This window comes from Crotalus tigris, unplaced genomic scaffold, assembly GCF_016545835.1.
Source record: "Crotalus tigris isolate CLP2741 ecotype Arizona unplaced genomic scaffold, ASM1654583v1 scf7180000017536.10889498, whole genome shotgun sequence".
Taxonomy (NCBI): Eukaryota; Metazoa; Chordata; class Lepidosauria; order Squamata; family Viperidae; genus Crotalus; species Crotalus tigris.
Window position 1 is genome coordinate 3,013,712 of NW_024096460.1, and position 24,033 is coordinate 3,037,744.

Consider the following 24,033-nt stretch of genomic DNA (forward strand, 5'->3'; position numbering starts at 1 on the left):
CTAGGAAGGCTCCCTGTGTCATTTCCCCCCATGAATTTTAGTGTTGCAAGCCATACCGGCTTTGCTCCGTTACTCATCTTTTGCCTTGAACTCATTCAGAACTTATCTGACCTTATCTTCAAGCTGAATGTCCCTTTCTTGATCCTTTGTATTTGAAGGATTGGACTTGTGTTTTGTTTTCTTGACTTCTTTGACCACTGCATGTTTTATGAATTTGCAGTTAGCTCTGTAGAAGTGCTACAATGCTAGCCATAAAATAAGGCACCTTACGGATCAATTTCTTTCCTCTGAAGACCTATCAGCTCTTTAGCAGTGCTAAAAAGAATAGACTTCATGAACCTCGAAAATCTGTGTAACATTTGCACCTCAAATGACAGTTATTTGCTATTATCGCATTTGAAAGGATATATAGTGTTTATTTGTGGGGGAAATATTATGTATCAGTTATCAGAAAAAGGAACAGCAACAGCATATAAAAGTTACTGATTGCTTGTTTTTTTTTAAATGTTCAGAGTTGGCACAAAACATTCTATCACAAAATTTAATATTAATAAGAAAATAAGAGTAATTATAGCCAATAGAATTTATGCATTTATTTTTTTCACTTGCAAGCATGCCCAATTCCAAAGCAACAATTAAAAAAAATAAAAGAAAATGACATATCTAGAAGAAAAACAATGTAGCTGTCCAATAGACTGAACCCAATGCTAAAAGTTTTCATTCTGGGACATCAACCAGATCTTTAAAAAATGGGAGAAAGGCAAAAGGGTGAAGCAGCATGAATCTCAGTGGTGTATCCTTCTACAGGGCAGTAACCACCACTGAGAAGGGACTTTTCCTGGGTCCCGCAAGATGACATTGCTCAATTGTGAGACCCACAGTGTGCCCACTCCAGCTGACCTCACCGGCTCAGTGAAAACATATAGAAATAGTCCCTCAGTAATGCCATGAAGAGTTTTGTAGGTAACAACCAGCAATTACCAATACTAACAAATGTTGGCAATGAAAAAACAAAAGATAAACCATGTAAAACCAGTTTAGGAAGATCAAAGAAGTCTGCTGTGAAAGAAGATTGTAAACAACAGCTTAACTGCTGGATGAATATTCAAAACACTGAAAATCACTTTTGGCAGTCAAGAATTACTTTGCTTTAGAACATCTTCACATTTAGGGTCACATTGGATGAGATATTAAATCATGGCTCATTTGCATCTATTTTTTTTCTTTGCTAAACCTGCAGAAGCGGGGACCTAAATGGGGTATTTCTAGAAAAAGTCATGTCATATATTATAAAATGCCTCTTCAAGCTTGACTGTATTCTATAATAAACAAAGAGATTGTTGGGGGAATGCTGATACCGTTCAGCATTAAATCAAAAGCAGCTGGATGTGAAACATTTTAGTGGAAGAAGCACTAAAGAGGAAGGACAATCTACTGGATTTTCCATTTCAAGCTCAGTTACCCCCATCAATATACTTAGTAATAAAAAGAAAAATGTTAAAAATATTGATCAAATTGCTTGATATTCTTCTTTCTCCCATCTTGTTGATAAAAAGGATACTTCAAATTTAATGCCATTCTACAAGTTCACGTAGTCAACATGCTCTCTGTAATTTATAGCTTGTTGTTAATCAGTTATTCAGCCATATTGATTTGTGCCTGATGCTCTAAATGGCTTGCTAGTGGTTGCTAATAAGTCATTTTAGGTTTTTCAGGTTAGCAGCTAGTGGAAACTGCTGGCAAACAACCTGATAAATACTAACCAGATACTAACCATAAACTATGGTGTACCTATGATTTGAGCAGAAAGTCTATAAATTGACTCAGAAAAGTTCATAATTTTGACAGAAATAAAATTAATTAGCAATTTATATAAATACCTATTGAGATATAAAATGGAAAACGAGGTTGTCAAAGACACAATGATTAGATGGGCAAAAAATTTCGGATATAATATAGAATTGGAGAAATGGGAAAAAATATGGGAAATAAATATAAAATTGACTATGTCGGCGGCATTCAAGGAAAACCAGTTGAAAATGTTTTATAGATGGCATCTTCCACTTGCAAAGCTTGCCAAGATGTTCCAGAATAACTCGCCAACATGTTGGAAATGTAAAAAAGTACATGGAACATATTATCGTCTATGGTGGACATGCCCAGTTGCAAAAAAATACTGGTCTACAATAAGAAAATGGATCCAAGAAATAATAGACCAACCTGTAGACTGGAAACCAGAGATCTTTTTGTTGGGTATTTTAAATAGAAAATATAGTAAAGAAATATGGTATTTAATTTTACATATAATAACGGCGGCAAGAATAGCATATGCACAGTGCTGGAAAAATGAGAATATACCATCAGAGGAAGAAGTAATAAGAAAAATCCTGGACTGTGCTGAGATGGACAAATTAACAAAAGAGATAAAAGAAAAGGAAGACACAGAGTATTATATAGTATGGAACAAGGTGTATGTCTGGTTGGAGACTAGAAATAATAGAGGAGAATAAATATGGAAAAGTCAAAAGTGAAAATATGTGTACACATGAAGGAAGAAAAATGTAAATAAGAAATAATGGGGCTATAAGGACAAATATTTAAAGAAGAATAAGGGGGAAATATAAATATTAGATTACCGTTACGTAATTGCTGTAAAAAAAAAAGGAGGTATATATTGTGTGTATATGTGTGTTATGTGTTGCTTTGTTCTGTTTTGTCTTGTTGGTTAAAAATAAAAATTAAAAAAAAAAGTTCATAATTTTGTTCTATGAGATTTATTACCAGATTGCAGCCTAAATTTGATATGTAGTAATTTTCAGTCTGGTGCCTTCCAGATTTATAGAAATTGATCAGAAATTCTCACTGAGTTTTGCTGCTAATATTTATTTTATTGATTAGGTTGATAACCCAACCTTTCAAAGGTACATCCTTTGATGTCTAGTAGTCGAAGAGACTCGGCTCAAAGAGGTGAATTTCAGCGACTGAGAAAAAACGTGAACTTGTTTCTCCCCAGAGCCATTCCAATACCTTAATCCAGTGGTTCTCAACCTTTTTAATGCTGCGACCCCCAACCGGTCGTAAGTTGAGGACTACTCAACCGGTCGTAAGTCAAGGACTACTTAACTGGTGCAGCAACGTTTGCAGAATGGGACTTTTGGCAGGCTCAGCAGGGCAGAGACAGCCTGGACAATTCCTATTGGCTTTTGAAAGCCAATAGAATTAGACTCTATTCAAGAGAGTCTATTCTATTGGCTTTCAAAAGCCAATAGAATAAAAGGGAGTAGCACAGCTAAGGAAAAGGGAAAAAAATGGCAGACTGCGTTGTTTGACGACCCCTGTGAAATGGTCGTTCGACCCCACATGGGGTCCCGACCCACAAGTTGAGAACCACTGCCTTAATCCATTGTCTCTTGACCTTGGTGACTTTAAGACTTATGGAATTCTGGGAGTTGAAGTCCACATGTCTTAAAGTCACCAAAATTGAGAAACACTGCCTTAACCACTATGCTATTGGCTGTCAAGCTTTCACAGAATATAGTTCCAACACTTTTAAAAGAATACCAAGTTGTGAAAGGTGGTATAGTTAGTGTATATCCTTAGATTTGCATGTTTACATTTTTTTTCTTTCTAGAATCTCCTTTTAATTAGAAAGTTCAATAACTTGCCATTAGCCATAGCTTAAAGAAATGCTAAGACAAACTTGGAGAGCAATTTCTCACTCAATTGTACTAATTTTGATTATTCAAGAAAGTGAAAAAAGTGAAAGGCTTTAAATATAGGAATATAATAAGGAAAATTAATCATTGATTTGGCTTCTGAAAACAAGATAGAAAAAGGACTAAAAGTAAAGAAAAACAAGATTGAACAGAACCATTACATATCCTGTGAGAAAGCCAAACGTAATATCAGTCTATAAGAAAGTATGATAAATGTCCCACTGTTGGCTGATGTAATATCCATACAAATATGATGTTATACCCAGTTTAGTTATTATTTAATTAAGTAACCTAGACAAATTTTTGCATTGATCCCAAAAGTAAATACACCTTTGCATTATACCTTTGAGAGACTGGGAGAAAGCTTGGGATCGGTAAAATGAGACAGAGAAATTTAATAAATCACAAATCCAAAGGAGTTTACAAACTTTTGTTCAACTTTCAATTACATATAGATTTTATTTTGTGGAGAGTTATAAGACTTCAAAAATATATATTTTTTTTCAGGAAGAAGCTAAACTTTTTATTTGGATTGATTGGTTGTGTGTAATCCCCACATAAAGAAATCCAAATCCAATAGCTACTTAAAAAATATATGATAAAAGGTTTTATTGGCTAATTTATTTGATTCCAGATACATAATGCTGGGCAAAGTCCCATCGTCTCTTACACTTAGGTAGGCTAACTAAGCAATGGTGGTAAAAGAACCTTCTTTGGACTTGCCTCATGAATTTCCCCTTAGAGTAGTCTAGGAGACTTTTGGATTGCCTTCATGGAAAATTAAAAAGAAAAGGTCATGGCTGCCCAATCATAAGAGCCAAGGACAGATTTAGCAGTTACTGAAATATAAGTACAAATACAAATATAAGTTCAGGGGGTCTTAGCTTTATCAAGCTTTGGCAAATATAATTTAGTTTAACTTTAGTTTAATACAACAGATAATCAGCCCCATAGGAGAGGAGATTGTGTTATTTAATATTTAAAATGATTTCTGATATAGAATTTTTGGTTTGTGAATTCGTAAAACTGAACTAAATTGATGTATACACACATATACATATGTGTGTGTGTGTGAATGAATGCTGCCATTGTTTATGGAAGATATGCTTATGTGGCAAACTGAGGTGATGATGTATGTAATAGTATGTGAGAATGTATGTAATGGTATGTGAGAATGACCTTAGGAGACAAAAGGAAGAGCCGCAGACTAGACAACAGTCAGACATTCAACAGAGAAAGACAGTAATTTTGTATGATTGTACAAAACCATCAATATGGAATTATGGGACAGTATATAAACTTTTTCATTCTAGATAAGAGATAGGAAAGTTTTTCAGAATGGCTGTAAGGTAATGTCTGCCATTTTTTTCTTATACTTCAAATAAACTGAAAACAATAAGAAATACTATTATATTAAATTAATCTAATTCAGCATGCTTGATTCTTTACTGGAGTTCCTTCCATCTATCATCAGTCTACAAGGAATTTCTTATTAATAATGCTATATCAAGCTTATTGTTAAATATACAGTGGTACAAATCATTATTAGCCCCATTTTTAATAGGTGTTCATTAATATATCCTCATTGTAATATCTTGCAGGACCTATGCTAAAATATGAATCATCCTTAAACATATACATGGAGACTTTTAAAAAAAAATTATGCAAGGTTTGTCAGTGAATTTTAATCTCTGGAAGCAAAAAAAGATGTTGGTTCAGTCATTCAGGAAAAGTTAAAAGTTAAAATCTTTTGTCTTTTGCTACGGAACTTTTGGAAAAAGGTGCAGTATGTAAAGTTCATGAAACTGAGCATTAGAAAAACTTGTCTTAATAGGAAGCATTGTTTGTCCTCATAATGTTTTGCCTGCATTGTCTTGCTATATTCCTGTGGATTCTATTTCAAATTTAAGCTTCATTTTCTTTCTACTATTCTATATGAAAAGAAGCATTCAAAAATCAATATTTAATTTAATATGCTATATTTAAAATGTCCCAGTGACAACAAACCTAGAATTCTAATCTTAAAATGGGCAATTGTATATCATCGTAGCTTTTGACTGTGGTTTCAATTCACTGATCAGATTGATTTCATATATTTTATTTCAGGAGAGAGTGATGAATATCCTTTTCTAGAGATGGCCTCACTCAAATTCCACCTTAGAAACAAAACGTTGATTGTGTTACCCGAGTGATGAATGTTACCTGTTTGCATTGAGGAAAAAAAATACAATAATCTTGGTGAATATCAAGCTCTACAAACAAAGAGCTGAATCATTGGTCTCTTGCTGTTGCTTGGGTAGTTTTGTATATTGGTTTTCAGCAGTCGTATAATTTGTTGCCATTTAGAAATGAGATTTAGAATTTAGAAAAGAGGGGTGATTTTTTGGTGATGTGAACTGGAACAACGGTAGGGTAGACATTAAGAGTACCATGTCAGGCTGAAGAATTTGCATATTCCTGCAATGGAACCAACTATTCCAGACAGGCATTAAGAGTATCAAATCGGACTGCTGAATTTGAATATTCCTGCAAAGGAACCAATTATTGGAGGCACTGGGCAATTACCAGAGATCAGAGTTAGATTAAAAACAGGAAGCAAATCAAAATAGATAGCATAATCTTGGATCTGTGCTCATACCAATGTGATTCTAAGATTTCTTAAGAAAACCCTATCCAAGCTAAGATCACTTTCAAGAGATTCCATCTGGTCAGCAGGCTCCTATGTTCGCCCATTGGACAATTCAGCTGCTGCAGTGCCCTCTCCACCTTTCAGTTCCAGGAAAGCAATTTCCAGTTTCTTTGTTTCCTGTGGGCATCTTCTATGGGACATATAGCCTTGCCTTCCTGTGAGTGGTCTTACTGGACATATAGAAGGCTTGTTCAAAATTTGGCAGAAACGTTTTACAATTATCATTTTTGCCCCTGAACTTCCAAGATATTCTCCCTTTTTGTGTTCTAAAGCCCAGTGTTGTACTGTTTCATCAGTTTTATTATCATTCTAGGTAGGAAGGGGTTCATTCTCAACTCCAAAATAGCCTAAAGAATCCACAGGATACTTGGAAGATAAAAGGGAGAAACTCATCTATCACAGGAAAATGACAAAATAGCACATTGCTAGACTTTTACCTATTTATTTTAATATAAGTACAGGGAAAAATTTATTTTAATATAAGTACAGGGAAAATAATTCAAATCAGTGTTCTTCTATTTTCAAGCCAAGTACTGAAAAGTATTGTAGATGTACTGAATTTATGGAATATGTGGCTCTAAAATGTATTAGAGACTAGGATAAACATGGATTCAACTGAAGGCGGGGTTCCTGTCTCTGACAAATACCCAGTGAACTGTTGGGGCTGGCTTGCTACGAACTGAAGTATACTATCCAAACCTGACAGGAGTATTTGATTTAAAATGATATAAGATTTTTTTGGATAGTTATTATTTTGGCTGGTTTTGATCTGATTCTAAATTCTTAATTGCAAAAAAAAAAAAAAAATAGAACCTACTTTGGAAGTGAAGCTGAAAAAATATGCCCAGGGAGCTTAATAGACAGGTAACAGAGAGCCAGTTTGGTCTAGTAGTGCTTAAGTAGTGCACCAGGCTAGAAAACAGCCACAAAAACCAGCTGAGTGACTCAGCCCAACCTACCTCACAAGGGGTTGTGAGGAAAATAGAAGGAGGAGGATATGTTGAATATATTACCACCTTTACAAGTACAGCCTATCTGTACTTGTAAAAATAATAAAGGCAGTATACAAACAAACTAAAAATAAATAAATGGCAATATTGCTTGTTTCTCCCCTCCCAAAATGGTTGTTGATCCATTCAGGTAATGGGGCAATAATAATAATAATAATAAAAGACAGTGATAATAATCCCTCTGTCTCTCTGAAGAAAAAAATGTTTTTCTCACCTTTCTGAAGACCACCAGAGCTCTATGGGATGAGAGCAAATATTCCATCCATTCTGTCTCCAACATAGATATCTATGAGGGAGGAAGGGGGATAGGGAGAACTGGCAAGAGATATATCTTTATATTAACATTGTTGCACATAAGGATGGAGCTGTCAAAGTTTGATTGTACCTATATGGATTCTTCTGTTCCAGCAAAAGCTTAACTCATGTTTCTAGGACTATTATAATCAAATCATAAATGAGGCAAAAATTCTGTGCTATTTCTTCCTATTACATGATGATTAGAAATAGAATAGCAATTCTATTTCTATTCCAGCTGGAGTGGAGCCAGATGTCTAGTTGATATAAGTTTTCATTACCAACAAATTGGGTTAGTAGAGATTATTCAGGACATTCAGAGCAGATTATGTTCATTGACCAATTAGGAGGCAGCCTATCTGTCCATCCCAATAATAGTGACAGTTCATTATAGTACAAATAATTCTATCTATAGAACATTTTTTATATAGTCTAAAGAAAATGCTGCATGAAATAGAAAAAAATGGATTTTTAAAAATTCTTTGTTTAAAAAATGGAAGCGTTTTCTCTTTCCCTGCAAAGTCTTAATCTATTGGAGGGAAACATTTTCATTCTTCCTTAATTTTTTTGATGAATATTTTAACCCAGCACAGAAAAGTGCATTTTGAATTTATGTGAACATCCAGTAAGCAAGAACTTGAAATCACAATATGAAGCTTTATCAAACTGTGATTTGGTACTGCATCCAAATAAGCCGTAGTTTGGGACATTCAGTATCCACTGAGATTTACCCAAGTCATTCATTCTTTCCTCCTCTTAGAGCAGAGATCTACAATTTGTGTCCCTAGAGCTACATATGGGGAAGAAAAAAGTATTGTATATTCTACAATAGTCTATGGCTTCTTCAACTTTATAAGTCTTGTTTATGTCTGCTGGGATCACTGATCTAAAAAATAACGTATTCACTGGAATAGCCAGCAGAGTTCTGCGCATAGATACGGAGACTTCTCTATTTCACAATCAAATTCACACATAAATATTTACCATCTGCTGCTTCCTTCTCAGATATAACACCACAACTATACATAGACACAATGATTTTTTCATACATGTCCCTTTTGCCATATTAAAAAGAAAAGAATAAAATTGAATAGATGGGCCATAAATATCCCATACTGGTGGTTTTAGTGCAATAAATATGTTTTCACTTTATTTGTTTGAATATAGAAAAAACTACACAAGCCAGTGAGAGTTTGGAAGACAGAAATGTTCCTTCCTAGGAACATTTATTCTCTTTGGAATCATCCTATTATACATCTTTGTATAATCTTGTAAAAGAGCTAATTGCCACACTAGATCAAATAATTGTTTGTTTGGTGCTATTATCAAGACTAATAGACAAAAATCTTACAGAGTTTCAGGTAAAGAGCTTCGTGAGCTTTCCCTTGTCATAGCACAGATCAAATTGAGACTTAGATTCCAGACACATTTTTTTCACGTGTTATAGCCCCATCGTTAAGGTTTGTGTCATTTCTTTTTTAAACCCTGGCCCTGAACATTGACCATACACTTGCTTCTCTTAATTAACTGATTTTAATTACTCAGTATCCTGTGAGTGATTTGATTAAAAAACTGTATACATGACTTTTTTTCTATGGCAATTTACATAGTATATCCAACTACCTAGAGTTGTTTAGGGAGTAGGCAACTTACTTACTCATTTGCTAAATGAAAAAAAGAAAAGATTAAAAATCAGATAAACATGAATCCACAATATAAAATTACCCCTGTCTAAGTCCTTAATGTTCCTATTACCTGTGATATGTTCACAAATTTCCCAGACAGTAGTGTGATTTCCATGTGAATCAATAGAAAATTCTAAAGATCAATATATTTAAATCTCGAAAGTGCTTACTATTAGATCCTGAACACACATTTCAGAAAGATAACTTTGGATAATGCTTAGTAATTCTTACAAGGAGGATTCCATTTTAACATGAAATTGCTAGGGAAGTTTCTAGCATTGGTAAGGTATGTCAATGGCAGTCCTTAAGCAAATGATCCTTGTTAGAGAATTACAGTCAGAATGTAGTAAACTCTCACCTATGGAACCATTGAACCATCACAATGCCCAATTCAATTAGCACTCTACCGACACAGCTTACAAATAAAAAAACTTTGGTGAGCATTTACATCACCAGAGTTCAATATTATACCATCAGCAGATCCGGAGAGAAAATATCGTAATATGCTGGAAGGCTCTGCGCTGGTAGAGATGGTAATATTGAACGCAGACTTACTTTCTGTGATATTGTAACTCCTGTTGAGACAAATGCAAAGAAATCCTAATGCTTCTTATTTACTTCATTTCTGGGATGGACTGAAGAATTTTATGTGCAATTTTTATGTGCAGTTTGTTTTGGCAGCTTGTAAAGTTTGTATATTGCTGATAGCAAAATAGTGCACACATCACTATTTTTTAAAATCTCATATGCCTGGTTTCTTTGTTTATTTTATATGTTGTGTTTTGTAACTCTACTCTGTAGGTTTTATTTAATAAGTTTTATTTAATCTGGGTCATTGATCTGTGATAAACAATTTCATATGATTTGAAAAATCTGGGGTTTGCAATGAATTGCCCATTTCATTTTTTAAAAATCCTTGCTATTTGTAGTAGACACTTGTGCCATGGATAATAGATTTGTCTAGCGATAACTAGATGAATTTGTCAGAAACTAATTCAAAAACTACTACTCTAGAACTTAGCAAGCAAAATCAATCTTCTGTTTTTAGTTTTTAATATCAAATAATGTACCTGCCCAGTCAGGTTTTTATTGTCATACCTTGACTTTGAAAACCAATTCACTTCCGGTTTACATTTTCATCACAGGATAGTTGGAATGAAATTATCTGTTCCATGAACTGTGCTCCCTCTCCCTCCCTCCCCCCCCCTCTTTTTTTTTTCCAGGAAAACCTTAATATGTATCAACCCGACAATGTTCCTTCACTTGTCAGCCTCATTTACAGCTGCCATCATGCCTTCATTGTAACTATTGCCTCCTACAGTGGAGATGACAGTGAATTATTTAATAATTATTTACCTCCTTAGCTCTTAGAAGGTAGTTGATATATAATATTTTTCAATGCCTAAGCATGGGATACTATACCACGTGAATGTGTATGTTGGTTCACCTCTGCCATTGGCAAATTAATTTAATGTTTATTTCATTATAAGAAAAGAAAGAGGCCTTTAAGAAGGCTTGATCCTCCGTAAGGTGCAGATTAGTTAATGGGTCACACTTTGTACTTTTAATGAAGAGGCAGACTAACTAAATTGAAGATCACTGATTTTTCTTGGAAATTGGGGGCTATTTAAAACATACATTCTTACTAAAGGTGGACATTTAGTTCAGAATCATAAACGTATTTATTCATAAATGAAACCCATTCTTCATTATTCTATTGAATTTATTTATTTATGACTAATGTAGAATACATAGACACCATGAAAATAATAAGCATAAAAGCAATAGCATCTAAATTTATCCTTTGAAAATATATAGTTGCCAATCCAATATTTTCAACAATAACGTACCCGAGAAATATCAAAAGCCTAAATCAATTGCGCTATTTTCCCATTTTTGAAAAAGGGAACTGATTATAGCAAATGATTTCAGAAATCACTAGTTTTGTGCTGTATCCCAATTAGGAATGAAGGATAAAGGCATTCAGTTTGGATTTAATTCAGACTTAACTCAATTCATACTTCCTGTAAGCAAAATGGAATAGAATTAAGCATAGATACTGTAGATAACATCAGGCAATTCTCATTCAGTTCAGTAATCTATATATTTAAAATTATTTAGATATTAAAATTATATTTAAAAATATAATTGAAATACCTATAAATTTATTTTAGGTATTTAGGAAAAAGAGCTATATTTTCCTTCCACTTCCATGTAGCTTTCAAAGTGATGTTCATATAATAAAAATAATTAAAATGTAATAATAAAATTACTAAACATAAGTATAAAGGGTAAATATTAGTGAAGAGAATGACTACAAGTAAAGACAATTAATAATATTTACTTAAGGAAGTTCTATATGAAGAGATAAATCTTCAATAATACCTGAAAACCATGAGATCAGATAGTTCAAAAAGAATTGGTAATATATATTCTCAAATTGGAGTCTTTCATACTCCTCTTTATGACTTTTTTTTGCAGTAAATATTGTTTGCTTAGTATATACAACCTGCAGACAATCTTGTTCAATCTTCTCCATAAGTTGACAAATGATAACAAATAGACGTGATGTGCTTGATGTTCAGTCTTTTTTAGATTTGCAAAATCATCTCCCACATCATTCTGTCAACTTAGAATTTTTATTTCTCTCCTCCTCACAAAAAAATATTTAAAAAAAAATATTTCAAAGAATCATTAGTTTGTCGGGCCAGGTTTTGTAAAATGCCTCTGATCTGGAAGCTGACATCAATCACTGTGATGTCTGCCCTCTGCACTGCATTATAGAACAAAGGCAGCTCCTGTCAGAGCTATTGACAGTATGCAAACTTTTGTTCTCATTTGCCTTCCCTTGGTTTCTTTCAAGGAAAGAATTGTTTTATATTCCCAGGATAATGGACACATTCACAAATGATCTGTTCCTGAAGAAAACTTGCATCCGGTTGTCTGTACAAAGTAAGCTACTGTAGTAGTTCTGTGCAGACACAAAGGAGTTGTTTGGACAGGTAGCATAATAAATAAAAATAGTGTCAGGGAGAAGACAGAGAGGAACTGCTTTCTTTAATTGACATGCTGACTTGTTTGCAGTGTTGACTGACGGGTGCCAGTGCTGAGATAAAGCATGTTAAATATGTAAAGTTCAATATATCTTACAATATTTAGTAGTCAATCAGTCCCTCGATTAGAGATCAGTATAGAATGAAACAATTAACAAATTGTTTAAAAGTAAAAGAGAAGGACCAAATAGGTGATAGTCTGCAATACAGTACTTTATTATCACTCTTGTTACCTCTGCAAGTTGTCTCTAGGATCAAAATATTATTTGTCTAAAATCATTCAGAATGTTATTTATCTCCAACTAATTTTAGCACAAAACTAAAAGTATAAGATAGAATTAGACTAAAACAAAATAAAATAAAAGTGATGTCTGTCTACATATACTTATTTAGCATTGTTCAAACATTAGGCACAGTTGTACTATGTAAATATAAATTTAGTATACAGTGTTTAATTTTTAATTCCAGGAGTAGCTTCAGTCTAATAAGTCAGAGAACACATTGAAGGTAAGAAGGCAGGACAACAACAGGATTCAGAATAGCATTATTAATCCCAGGATCAGATGTGCCAGTGTGTAGAAAGTGAAAAAAGTAGTGTAGAAACAAAGCTTATTTTGTGGAGAAAGACTGTATTTCCTAATCTTTATTGCATACAGTTACATTTAAAGAGTATATTAAGACACATATTGACACACATACTTCTGGTGAATAGCAATTAAACCAAGAGAATTTAATAAATAATGTGCTATTAACTGGGCATTTTCACAATATAGACATAGACATTCACATTTTTTTTAAAAAAAGAAAAAAATCCAGCTAACACTTCATGCAGTCATTGTAGGAGTAAACAACCCTATTCTGGATAGCTGCATGACCGGGAAAATCAATATTATAATAAATATTTTATAAGAAAAACTTGGCTTGGGGGAAAAATATATTAGTTTCATAGCTACAAATCACAGCAGTGTTCTTTCAGTAGGTATTTGTGCAGAGTGGAAATTCCACGTGTTGTAGCTTCTTGCAGAAAGAAACACTCTTCTGTTATACTGCAAATATTATCCATTAATAGTTATATGATTGTCTGTTGATTAGCCTTTAAGATGTCAAGATTTTTTTGTTGCTCCAATCTGATCATATGTATTCTTTATAAATTTATCAGTTTCCATAAACTCTGGTGGCAACGGTTAATACAAAGAATATGATATTTTATATTGATTGCTGGACTTGGACTTAAATTTCATGCGAGGGACGCATCATTAGATGTTAACATATGCTTCATCACAATAACTCTTTTTGAATTGTTTACAAAGCAGTGAGTATCTGTGTTCTGAGGAAATCACACCTATTGTATATTTCACAGATAGAGAACTTGCATTCCAAAAGCTTCCTTTTGTTTCTTCTAGAGATACTTTGACCATGGATCCTGAAAATTATTTTGAGATGAGGAATTTCCCAAATTGTAATATATGCCCTAGAATCAGCAGACTTTTTTTTTTTCAAAAATCAAGAAATTCCCAAAGTCACAAAAAAATAGGTAAAGGATGAAATGTTTGACAAGATGCCATGACCAAATATTTGTGAATTATATAGTTGCAGCAGAGGGCAGGCTATAAGTGCATAAATGTGGTGTTTGTATTATGATGCCACCATTATATACCACCATTTTGCAAGATTTACCACCTCCATTCAAAAAAATCCTGGCTCCGTGAATTTTGTTTCATCATCCCATCTGCTGGTGCTAGTAAATAAATTAAATATGGTTAGTTGGCCATCAGAAAGTTTCCCTTTCCTGATCTAGATGGACTCACCAACCTCTGCAGAGAGCCACAGAAGGAGAATATTTTTTCACATGAAATTAGAAATGGAGAAATCTCTCTAGGAGCCAGAATGTGATTTGCATAGAGATTTCACACTTTCTTACTTTTCATAGGATCTTCACACTTAGAACTGAATACATAAAAACTCCCAATATTCATACTGAAATTTATACTATGAATTTTATTAAATTTAAATTAAAAGCATGCACCAGTCTCCTGTGAAATTATTTCATTCCATTTATGTCTGCCTAAATACAACCCACTTAATTCTGAATTTTACATGTTAAGGAACACAGGAAGATTCAGATGGACAGATTCACATCAGGACTTCTAACAACATGCAGACATGTATGTGCATTTCTTTCACTGAATTGTTGCTATAGATGCTGTACCCTCTGTAGTCAAAAAGAAAGGGGCAATGGGTTATTCCAGCCCTGAAGAAAAATTTCTGCTTTCTGGCATCAAGTTATTTGTCTTATCCCCCTAAATGTGGCCTTCTGACATTGCTAATCTTTGACATAACTTTTAGTTTCAGGAAAATTTAACATGTAAAATTCAGAATTAAGTGAGTTAATTTGCCCTGCTACATAATTTTAATCATGGTCTGTGGAACAATCTACAGTGGCCTTTTTGTTCATAACACTGAGATATAAATTATGGTTTGCACATTACAGTGGCTGGTTTTACACAACAGGCTATGGCCAGTCAGTCAGGCTTCTTTGCAAGTCATAGACCCAAGCCTAATTAAAAAAGAAAACAATATGGCTTGAAATATAAATTACGGGATAACATGGATAAAAAAAAAACTTGAGGTCACGCATACCCTATTTCGCTGTCAACAGGATAAACATTCTGCAGGCTACAAATATAAACTTTACAATAACCAGAATTATCTTGGGATTGTTATCTTCCAAAAGAAGCCTCACATAGAATTCTTCCCTCTGACCTGGAAATGGGCTAAAGAAGAGTATAGGAGAATTTACACTCCAACACTACTGATATTTAACTCCAATACTGTAAGTACCTTCAAAAGTTTGTTATTTGGAAGTTGTACCAGATATAATGCCGACTTAAAATTAATTCAGCTATGTCCCAAACAGGCTAAGGCAAAAGCAACTGCAAAGTAGCCAATATTCTTGGCTAAGACTGAAAAGATTAAGCTTTAATTCTTCCCAATAAATATTTCAAGAAATTAGTACTTGGTGAACTCAACACATATTGTGGAAAGGAATTGTATCCTTTGGACTCCCCACTGTAGATGTATTCTTCACAAGTTTTTTTGTGGGGTGCTTGGTGTTCTCTGAGCTTGCTTGTTTTCTTGCAGACGTTTCATTACCCAAATTAGACAATATCATCCGTGCTAGTAAGGAGTACAGTTTATATTCTGGTGGCTTGACTGTCAGTTGGGGGTGGTCTTAGAAATTGTTTGGTTCTTTGGCAGGTTCTTAATTGGAGTATTGTTTATTCGATTGTTGGTCTGAGTTAATCTATGCCAGTGATGGCGAACCTTTTAGAGACTGAGTGCCCAAACTGCAACCTAAGACCCACTTATGCATTGTTGGGTGCCGGGTGGGCGTGGCCCATTGGGTGGATGTGACCCATTGGATGGGAGTGGCTATGGTGGTAACAGCAGACTGGGTGGGACTAAAAAGTTCAATCAATCAATCAATTTCAACTTTGTAAGATCTTTTTTTTTCCCCAAGAAGTTGAAATTGACTGATTGATTGAACCTTTTTTTTTTTGTACACAGCGGTGGAGGCCTAAAGCAAAAAGATTTTATAAAACCCAGCTGAAAGCCTAGGACTGGGGTGATGGCGCATGTGCCCACAGAGAGGGCTCCGAGTGCCATGTCTGGCACCCATGCCATAGGTTCGCCACCACTGATCTATGCCGATCTGGGTGCTGATTGCTAATGAAGAGGTGCTTCGGTCCTTTTGTTTCATTTTGGGCTTGGGTGATAGTCCCTTAATATGAACTGATAGCAAACTGCACTCCTTACTAGCACTGATAATATTATCTAGTTTGTGTAATGAAATGTCTGGAAGAAAACAAGCAAGCTCAGAAAGCATGTCAACAAATATTTTCCTTTATTACTACAAGTTTTTTTTAAAAAAATTACTCCAGGGAGAGAAGAAAAACAAAAGCTACCCAAGATATGGTCCTAAGATTCCCAAGCCAAGACCACCTTGTGAGTTTTAATTTAATATTAATAAAATTCAGCCTATTTTCTTTCAAATTCCTACGCACAAAAGAGTTTCCCTTAAACTCTAAACAAGTCTAACACAAAAGGGCTTATATATCCCGTGAATGAACTAATTTGTGTCCTCTTCATATTATCATTTGTTTTTGTTGAAAGGGGGAAAAAAAAGAAGTACATCTTGTACTTTATAAAACCTCCAGAGAGGACAATTTTCAGAAAAGTTAAAGCTCAAGAAAGTTCTGTACTTATAATTGACTTCCTTGAAGTGCAGCATGGGGACGTTCATAATTATTTTTTAAAAAACGAAATGATTTATTCATTCTCTTTCCTTCCAAAAGCCAATTTAGTTTATTAGAATGACTTTTAAATCACTTTTCTCATCATTTCAGGATACATCTCGGAATTTGTCCTTAGGGTATATGCTCTTGCCATGGTGATCACACATACACTCTTGTGCACCGAGAACATTCCTGTTTCTTCTTCCAGATAAGAAAGAATATATTTTTATTCCGTTATTATTGGACTATTGCTGAGAGCAATAACACTTTGGATTGTTTTTAAAAAGGCCAGAAAAATCCTTAACCCGTAAAAAAACGGGTTGGCTTTTTATGAATTACTATACATAAATAGACTTATGGGAAATGGCCATGACCTCTGCTATATGTCTATGGAGATTCTTAGTCATCCATGGAAAATGGAAAGAAATTAGAAAGCCTAGGGCTGCCCCATTGATTTTCAACATTGCACACTGACTGGCAAGCGTTTTTCTGGCCTCCTAACATGCTTGCTTAGAAAGAAGAACCAAGATTTCCCAGCCTGTGTATGTGTGTGTGGAGGGGGGTTGTGTGTGTGTGTGTGTGTGTTTCCATCTGCCCTTTACACAGGCCACTCCTGGAGGCTTCTGGCAGGAACCATTGCTAAGAGATCATCTTCACCAAAAGTGGGACCCATTTCTTTCTAAAAACTAATCAGGCACGTATGAAACCCTTTTCTGTTTTTTGGTAATCCACACTCAAAAGATAATTATTCTCTTATAGCAGAGATTGTCCCAAAGGTTCTTTTCAAAAGGCAACTGGACTTTGTTATACCTTGAAGATGTTTTGCTTCTCATCCAAGAAGCTTCTTCAGTTCTGACTGAAGTCAGAACTGAAGAAGCTTCTTGGATGAGAAGCGAAGCATTTTCAAGGAAAAACAAAATCAGCTTGCCTTTTGAAAAAGTACCTTTGGGATAACCTCTGCTATAAGAGAATAAATAAATGCACAAGCTCATGAACACTTTTGCACATTAGAAAAGATCTTCTATAAGTCTGCCATAACAGGTTCAGGATGTGTGAATAATGAAAATATGCTTGGATTCTTCTTTTACTTTGTTCTTTCTAATATTTTCTGTGTGATTTAAAAACATCTGCAAATCAGTAGGAGATGCTCTGTGGCTTTTGATGTCTGCTTCTTAATTTTAACAATTTTAAACACAAAAGTGTTTAATAAGATAAAATCTCTGTGGAGTTGAGCTCAACTGTTGGTAACAACTGGAGCACAGCTCTGTTGATTTCTTGGCAGAAATCAGCAAGTAATTACACCAGAAGTAATTTGCCATTGCTTTCTTCCTTTTTTTTCTCTTTCTTTTCATTCTAGTCTGCAGCCCTGCAACTTAATAATTGGAAGCACTCTTTCTTAAGCTTTTTTTAAATCAGCATGGGCTGTTAACTTGCAGTGTACGCCTTGTGTTTATACTACAGTTATATTTTTCCCTCTGACATAACTTTATTTTTAGCATAACAAGTCCTAAATGTTGTTGTTTCATAATTTCTTCAAAAATTAAGAATGCCAGTGGTGTCCAATTGTCATGGCCATCTATAGTCCTGTGCAGGGTTTTTTTTTGTAAAAAAAAAAAAAAAAAGGTGCCGGAACTCACACACGTTATACAACCCGCCTTGCCTACCCTACAAAGTTCCATCCAAAAAAGGTGCCGGAACTCCATTCTGGGCGTTCTATGACAAAAAAAATCCCTGGTCCTGTGGAATCTGTTGAGGCTTTTTCTGTCGAAAAAAACCGTAATGCATTTTTTTTACATTCCCAGCCTTTACAGCCTTTCTCCAACAACCATTTTTGTTAGCCGAACTGACAAGAACAATGATTAATAGCCAGGATTATTTTAGCTGTCTCATATAGAAGGACACCAGCTTCTAAAAAGACCCAAAAGACATCTGTCAATTCTTTTTCTGTGTTAAATGGACACCTGTTGATGCTTTACAAAAGGAAACATAAAGCTAGAAATGCTTTGCAGTTTTATCTATGTGGGGAAAGGGATCAGTACATCAGAAGTACTTCAGGCCGGTTAACTGCAAGATTTATGTATGTTGGGCATACTTATGAGTCACTCTCAGGGGAGTAGACTTATGTGTTATGGTTTACGCTATTGGCTTGGTTAAAAAGTACAGTATAGTACGCACTTCATATATTTTTTTAAAAAAAAAAGTTCCTGGAACAGACTGAGTCAGAAGGAAGGATTTTGGGTAAATCTATTAACTAAACAGTTCGTTAGTACAGTACAAATCTTCTTTGGCTGAATAATATGCGTCATAAGATGTTATTTGTAACTCACACAGGGAATTCCATTCAGACCATCCTTTACAACAGATTATTCTATCTAAACAAAATATATTTTTAAATTAGGGCTCTAATGGCGCAGTGGTTAGAATGCAGTACTGCAGGCTACTTCTGCTGACTGCCGGCTTCCTGCAGTTTAGCAGTTTGATTCTCACTGACTCAAGGTTGACTTAGCCTTCCATCCTTCAAAGGTCAGTAAAATGAGGACCCAGATTGTTGGGGGCAATAGGCTGACTCGGTTTAGAGAGAGCTGTATAGCACTGTGAAGCAGTATATAAGTCTTAAGTGCTGTTTATATTGCTATATAAATGGATACAGTGATCCAGAATTTTGAGATTGGAATCTGAAGGCAAGTTTCTGGATGGCTCCTATTGCTAGAATTCTTTCTGTATTACTAGAGAAGACTTAAGCAACATGGTACTCATAAATTAGCAATGTGTCAGTAGACATGATCCTTGATGCCCTTCAGACACCAACTTTTAAATGAAATGCTGCAAAGAGCAAAGTTTCTCCTTTGCCTGCCCTCTGGAACAACGTTCCCCAAAGGATCTGTATGTCTTCTCATCTAAAAGTATCCTGTAGTCTTTAAAAACTTTGCTTTGCTTTTTAGGAGTGGGGATACAATGGTTGCTGAACTCCTGTTCAGTTTATTTTATTGTTTATAACTTTTAATAGGTAAACTTGCTAGAGTCATTTAAATGTAATATACAGTGCGTGTATATGTGAGTGTGCATGCCCATACACACAAACATACATAAAATATTAACTGTCTATAGTATTCTCTCTTCCATTTGGGACTTTTTATATTGCTGCCATTCCATCTGAAATAGTGCTATCTAAGATTAGATCAGTGCCAACTTTATATTGCTGTCATTCCATATGAAATAGCATGTTAACTAAGATTAGATCAGCGCCAAACTGTCAAGATGATAGTGTTTCTGGAAAGACTTTGGGGATACAGAGGAGACCGGAGTTTCGCTCTTGCATGATGTGGTGTTATTCAAAGTACAGCGGTACTCAGTGTGGATGATGGTTATTTCATTTTTCTACTGTATGATAGGATTATTATCCTATCATGTGTAAGGTAGCCTTACACATTAGATAGATAGATAGATAGATAGATAGATAGATAGATAGATAGATAGATAGATAGATAGATAGATAGACAGATAGATAGATAGATATTGTTTTAAAGTTTGGATGTAATGAGTGCATGCCATTTAGAGTAATTTCTAACAGAAGCATATTTTTATCAAAATGCCTTGAGTGCCCACCTATGTGTTATGGGCATGCCTAGAAAATCAAATAGATACTTAGAGTAGAATAATAACTTTATTGTCACTTTGAATGTACTCTAATCGGCATACATTAAAATGAAATTTCGTTGCATACAACTCTCAAAAGGGTCACCACCTCCGATATACACTACATAAATATGACAGAAATATACCCACTTCAGCCTATGGCATGTTTGAAAGTGCAATCATTAACCCCTAATAATAATTAAAATAAGCTGGAGGGGCAAGACACATCTGCAGGAAAATATTCACACCAGTGTGCATTTGGGTAGATGGCTGCTGTTACATCACCAAAACTGCTATGGCAGTAATTCACTAAACATTATTTTCTCTCAAGAATGTTCTTTTTTTTTCTCGACACCACCCCCCTGGTGAAAACTTTATATTCTTCTGCATTTTCATCATAGTTACTTGGATTCATTTCTAGACAGAATATTTTACAAGGTCCATAAGAAAGTAATGTAACATATTAGCTGCTCTACAGAGGTCATTAACCAATAATCTTCCAGCTGTACTTCTGCAAGGATGTTATTTAATATCTGGAAATCTCATGGAAAATGAAAATTGTTGGCTGTTCTAAGGCTAATATTTTAAATGTCTATGGAGATTCTCAATCATATTCCAGTAATATTTTAGTGAATTCAGCAAACTGTAAATCATAAGCAGAAGAAATATTTAGATTTTGCACTTGATTTCTAAATCATGGTTGGTTAACAAATACACTTCCTATGCTAGTTTCCAGGTTATTAACCTTCTCCTCTATGATGTATTCCCTGCCTTGTTCCAAAAAAGAAAACATATTTTAGCATATATGTGTATATTTATATAGGGGTACTACACTAAATTATGAAATTTAGTGTTTCTCAAATTAGGGTTTGGCAAAATATAATTGGGCAATCTTAGTTTCAGGTCAATTAAAACTCTACAGCTGTGGTCCTCAATGGAACTGCATCTACATGGAGGGAAGTGTATAGCTCTGTTCTAGGCCCAGTGCTCTTCAACATCTTCATCAACGATTTGGACGAGGGGATAGATGGGGAACTCATCAGATTTGCAGATGACATCAACCTGGCAGGAATAGCCAACACTCCAGAAGATAGGCTTAAGATACAAGAGGATCTGGGCAGACTTGATCACTGGGCGCTATCTAGCAAAATGAAATTCACGATGTAAAAAAGATGTTGAGACTCTAAAAAGAGTACAGAGAAGAGCAACAAACATAATTAGAGGACTGGAGGCTAAAACATATAAGAAACGGTTGCTGGAATTGGGGATGTCTAGTTTAATGAAGAGAAGGATGAGGGGGACATGATAGCAATGTTCCAATATCTTAAGGGCTGCCACAAAGAAGAGGGAGTCAAGCTATTCTCCAAAGTGCCAAAGGCAGGACAAGAAGCAACAGATGGAAACTAATCAAGGAGAGAAGCAACCTAGACTAAGGAGAAACTTCCTGACAGTTAGAACAATTAACCAGTGGAACAACCTGCCTCCAGAAGCGGTGAATGTTCCAACACTGGAAGTTTTCAAGAAGAGACTGGACAGCCATTTGTCTGAAATGGTATAGGACAGTGGTTCTCAACCTTTCTAATGCCGTGACCCCATAATACAGTTCCCCATGTTGTGGTGACCCCCAACCACTTATACATCACCGGGTGCCAGGGGCCTGGCCAAAGAAAAGGGGGAAAAATGGCGGACAGCCTTGTTTGGCGACCCCGTGAAATGGTCGTTCGACCCCAAATGGGGTCCCGACCCACAGGTTGAGAACCACTGGTATAGGGTTTCCTGCCTGAGCAGGGGGGTGGACTAGGTGACCTCCAAGGTTCTTTCCAACTTTATTATTATTATTAAATTTGAAATTATAGATGTTGCAACATGTACTCATTCTAAGAGGAGATCACAAGCGAGTAACTTTTGAACATATAGCAGGACAAACATCACAGTTGATTAATCACTGATTAGTTGTAGATGAATGGTTTTAAAAAAAGATTCCTTTTTCATTTTCTTTCTTTTCTTTTTTTTTCTTTTTCTTTTTAAATATTTTTTTTTCTTAATGTTTACGTTATATATATCCTATTATTAATTATTTTATAAATTGTTAAAATTTGTTTAGTTTTCTTAAAATTTTAATTAAGCCTATATTCAGTTCTGGGAAGCTCGGGGGGGGGGATGGAGGGGGTGGTTTGGGAGGGGTTGGGTGAGGGTTGGTTTTTTTTGTGTTGTTATTTGTAAAAACTTTTAAAAATTTTCAATTAAAAAAAAAAAAGATTCCTGTCATCTCACTTTCAGAAATGGGATTTGTGAATATTGCTATTTCTAACCTCCTCCCCAATATAGTTATGAGTAGAATATTTTGGAACATAATTAAATCATAGCTGCATCATAATCCAATATTGGGCACAGGAGGATTCAATTATAATTTAATACAGCATACGAGTTTCATCTCACTTTTTTGCTTTTACTGCAAACAGATAATCTATTTTTGGTTATTAAAAATGAAAAGCAGTTCTTTGATAATTGTACACAATAGCTTGCAGGCTTTGGGTTGCAAACTTACAATATAATCTAAAATGGTCCTATTTGCAATGTGTTGAAGAAATGAAGCGGGCAAGTGATAGGAACTAAACTTGAACTGAATGTTGTTGTTTTAAATTAAATTGCAGGAGAGTAAGATAGTACAACAGTGCTCATATCTTTCCGTTTCAGGTCAAAGTTAGGAAGAAATGCCTAGATAGACTTTCTTGTTAATGGCATAGAATAATTGCCTATGTCACTTGTAAAGCCTGTTTCCTACGTAGCGATCAGCTACGTTCTCTGGCATTGTGGCATTTCTGCTATGTTGCTTTATCTTCTGATAACTTGTTCTCTTCTTCCTTTGGCAGTTGCATTTTCAGGCCTTGGCTTTACCACTTTCTACTTGGCTGGCAAGCTGCACTGCTTCACTGAAAAAGGTCGTGGGAAAAGCTGGCGGCTCTGCGCAGCAATTCTACCTCTCTATTGCGCCATGATGATTGCTCTATCACGCATGTGCGATTACAAGCATCACTGGCAAGGTGAGTCATGGTATATACCTGCCTTCTCTTAATTGTCCTTGCTGTTTCTGGAATATGATTTAGGCAGGCGGTGAGGAACAAGATCAAACGTGACGGTTTAGCATATGTATCCTGAAAATGGCTAATTAAATCATTGAAAGAGCATGAGATCAGATGAAAACAAAATGAGATGCTGGTGAGGAACCATTTTGTTCTTTTCTATAGATAGGTGAGTTCAGCCCAGCCTAACTCTTCGTGAAAGTAGGTTTTCACTCTGCCAAGTGGGGCTTATCCCTAGATAACAGGATTGTAGACAAAGAGATTCAGGTTGCTTCTTCCAGTCCATGAAGACACTGTACTTTTACAGGAAAGGACTTAGTCCCTCAATTTCTTTTTTTATGATCTTTGGAGCTTGCTTTAATGATGTTGGGCAAAGGTTCTTGGATGCATACATGACTCCATGTAGGAAATGTATTAAACTGTACTGTAAGTCCTAGAATTTATATATTTAACAATAAGAAGAAAAAAACTTAATGAAGCAGTTTTCAAGAATTCTTGAAAAGATTTTTAGCAGTCTAAAAGGAAGGAATCATCAGTGATATTTTACTTTGCCCTTCAACAATGGGAGCATT

General features: G+C 35.0%; 1 protein-coding gene across 2 annotated transcripts in view; it reads left to right on the plus strand.

The window, feature by feature from the left end:
* Positions 1 to 24,033, plus strand: part of PLPP4 (phospholipid phosphatase 4) — a 126,245-nt gene that overhangs the window by 87,521 nt on the left and 14,691 nt on the right. For both annotated transcript variants that reach the window (XM_039329920.1, XM_039330738.1), the window contains exon 6: positions 23,252 to 23,422. In XM_039329920.1, the coding sequence (XP_039185854.1) occupies positions 23,252 to 23,422 (171 nt within the window). The remainder of the gene's footprint in view (positions 1 to 23,251; positions 23,423 to 24,033) is intronic.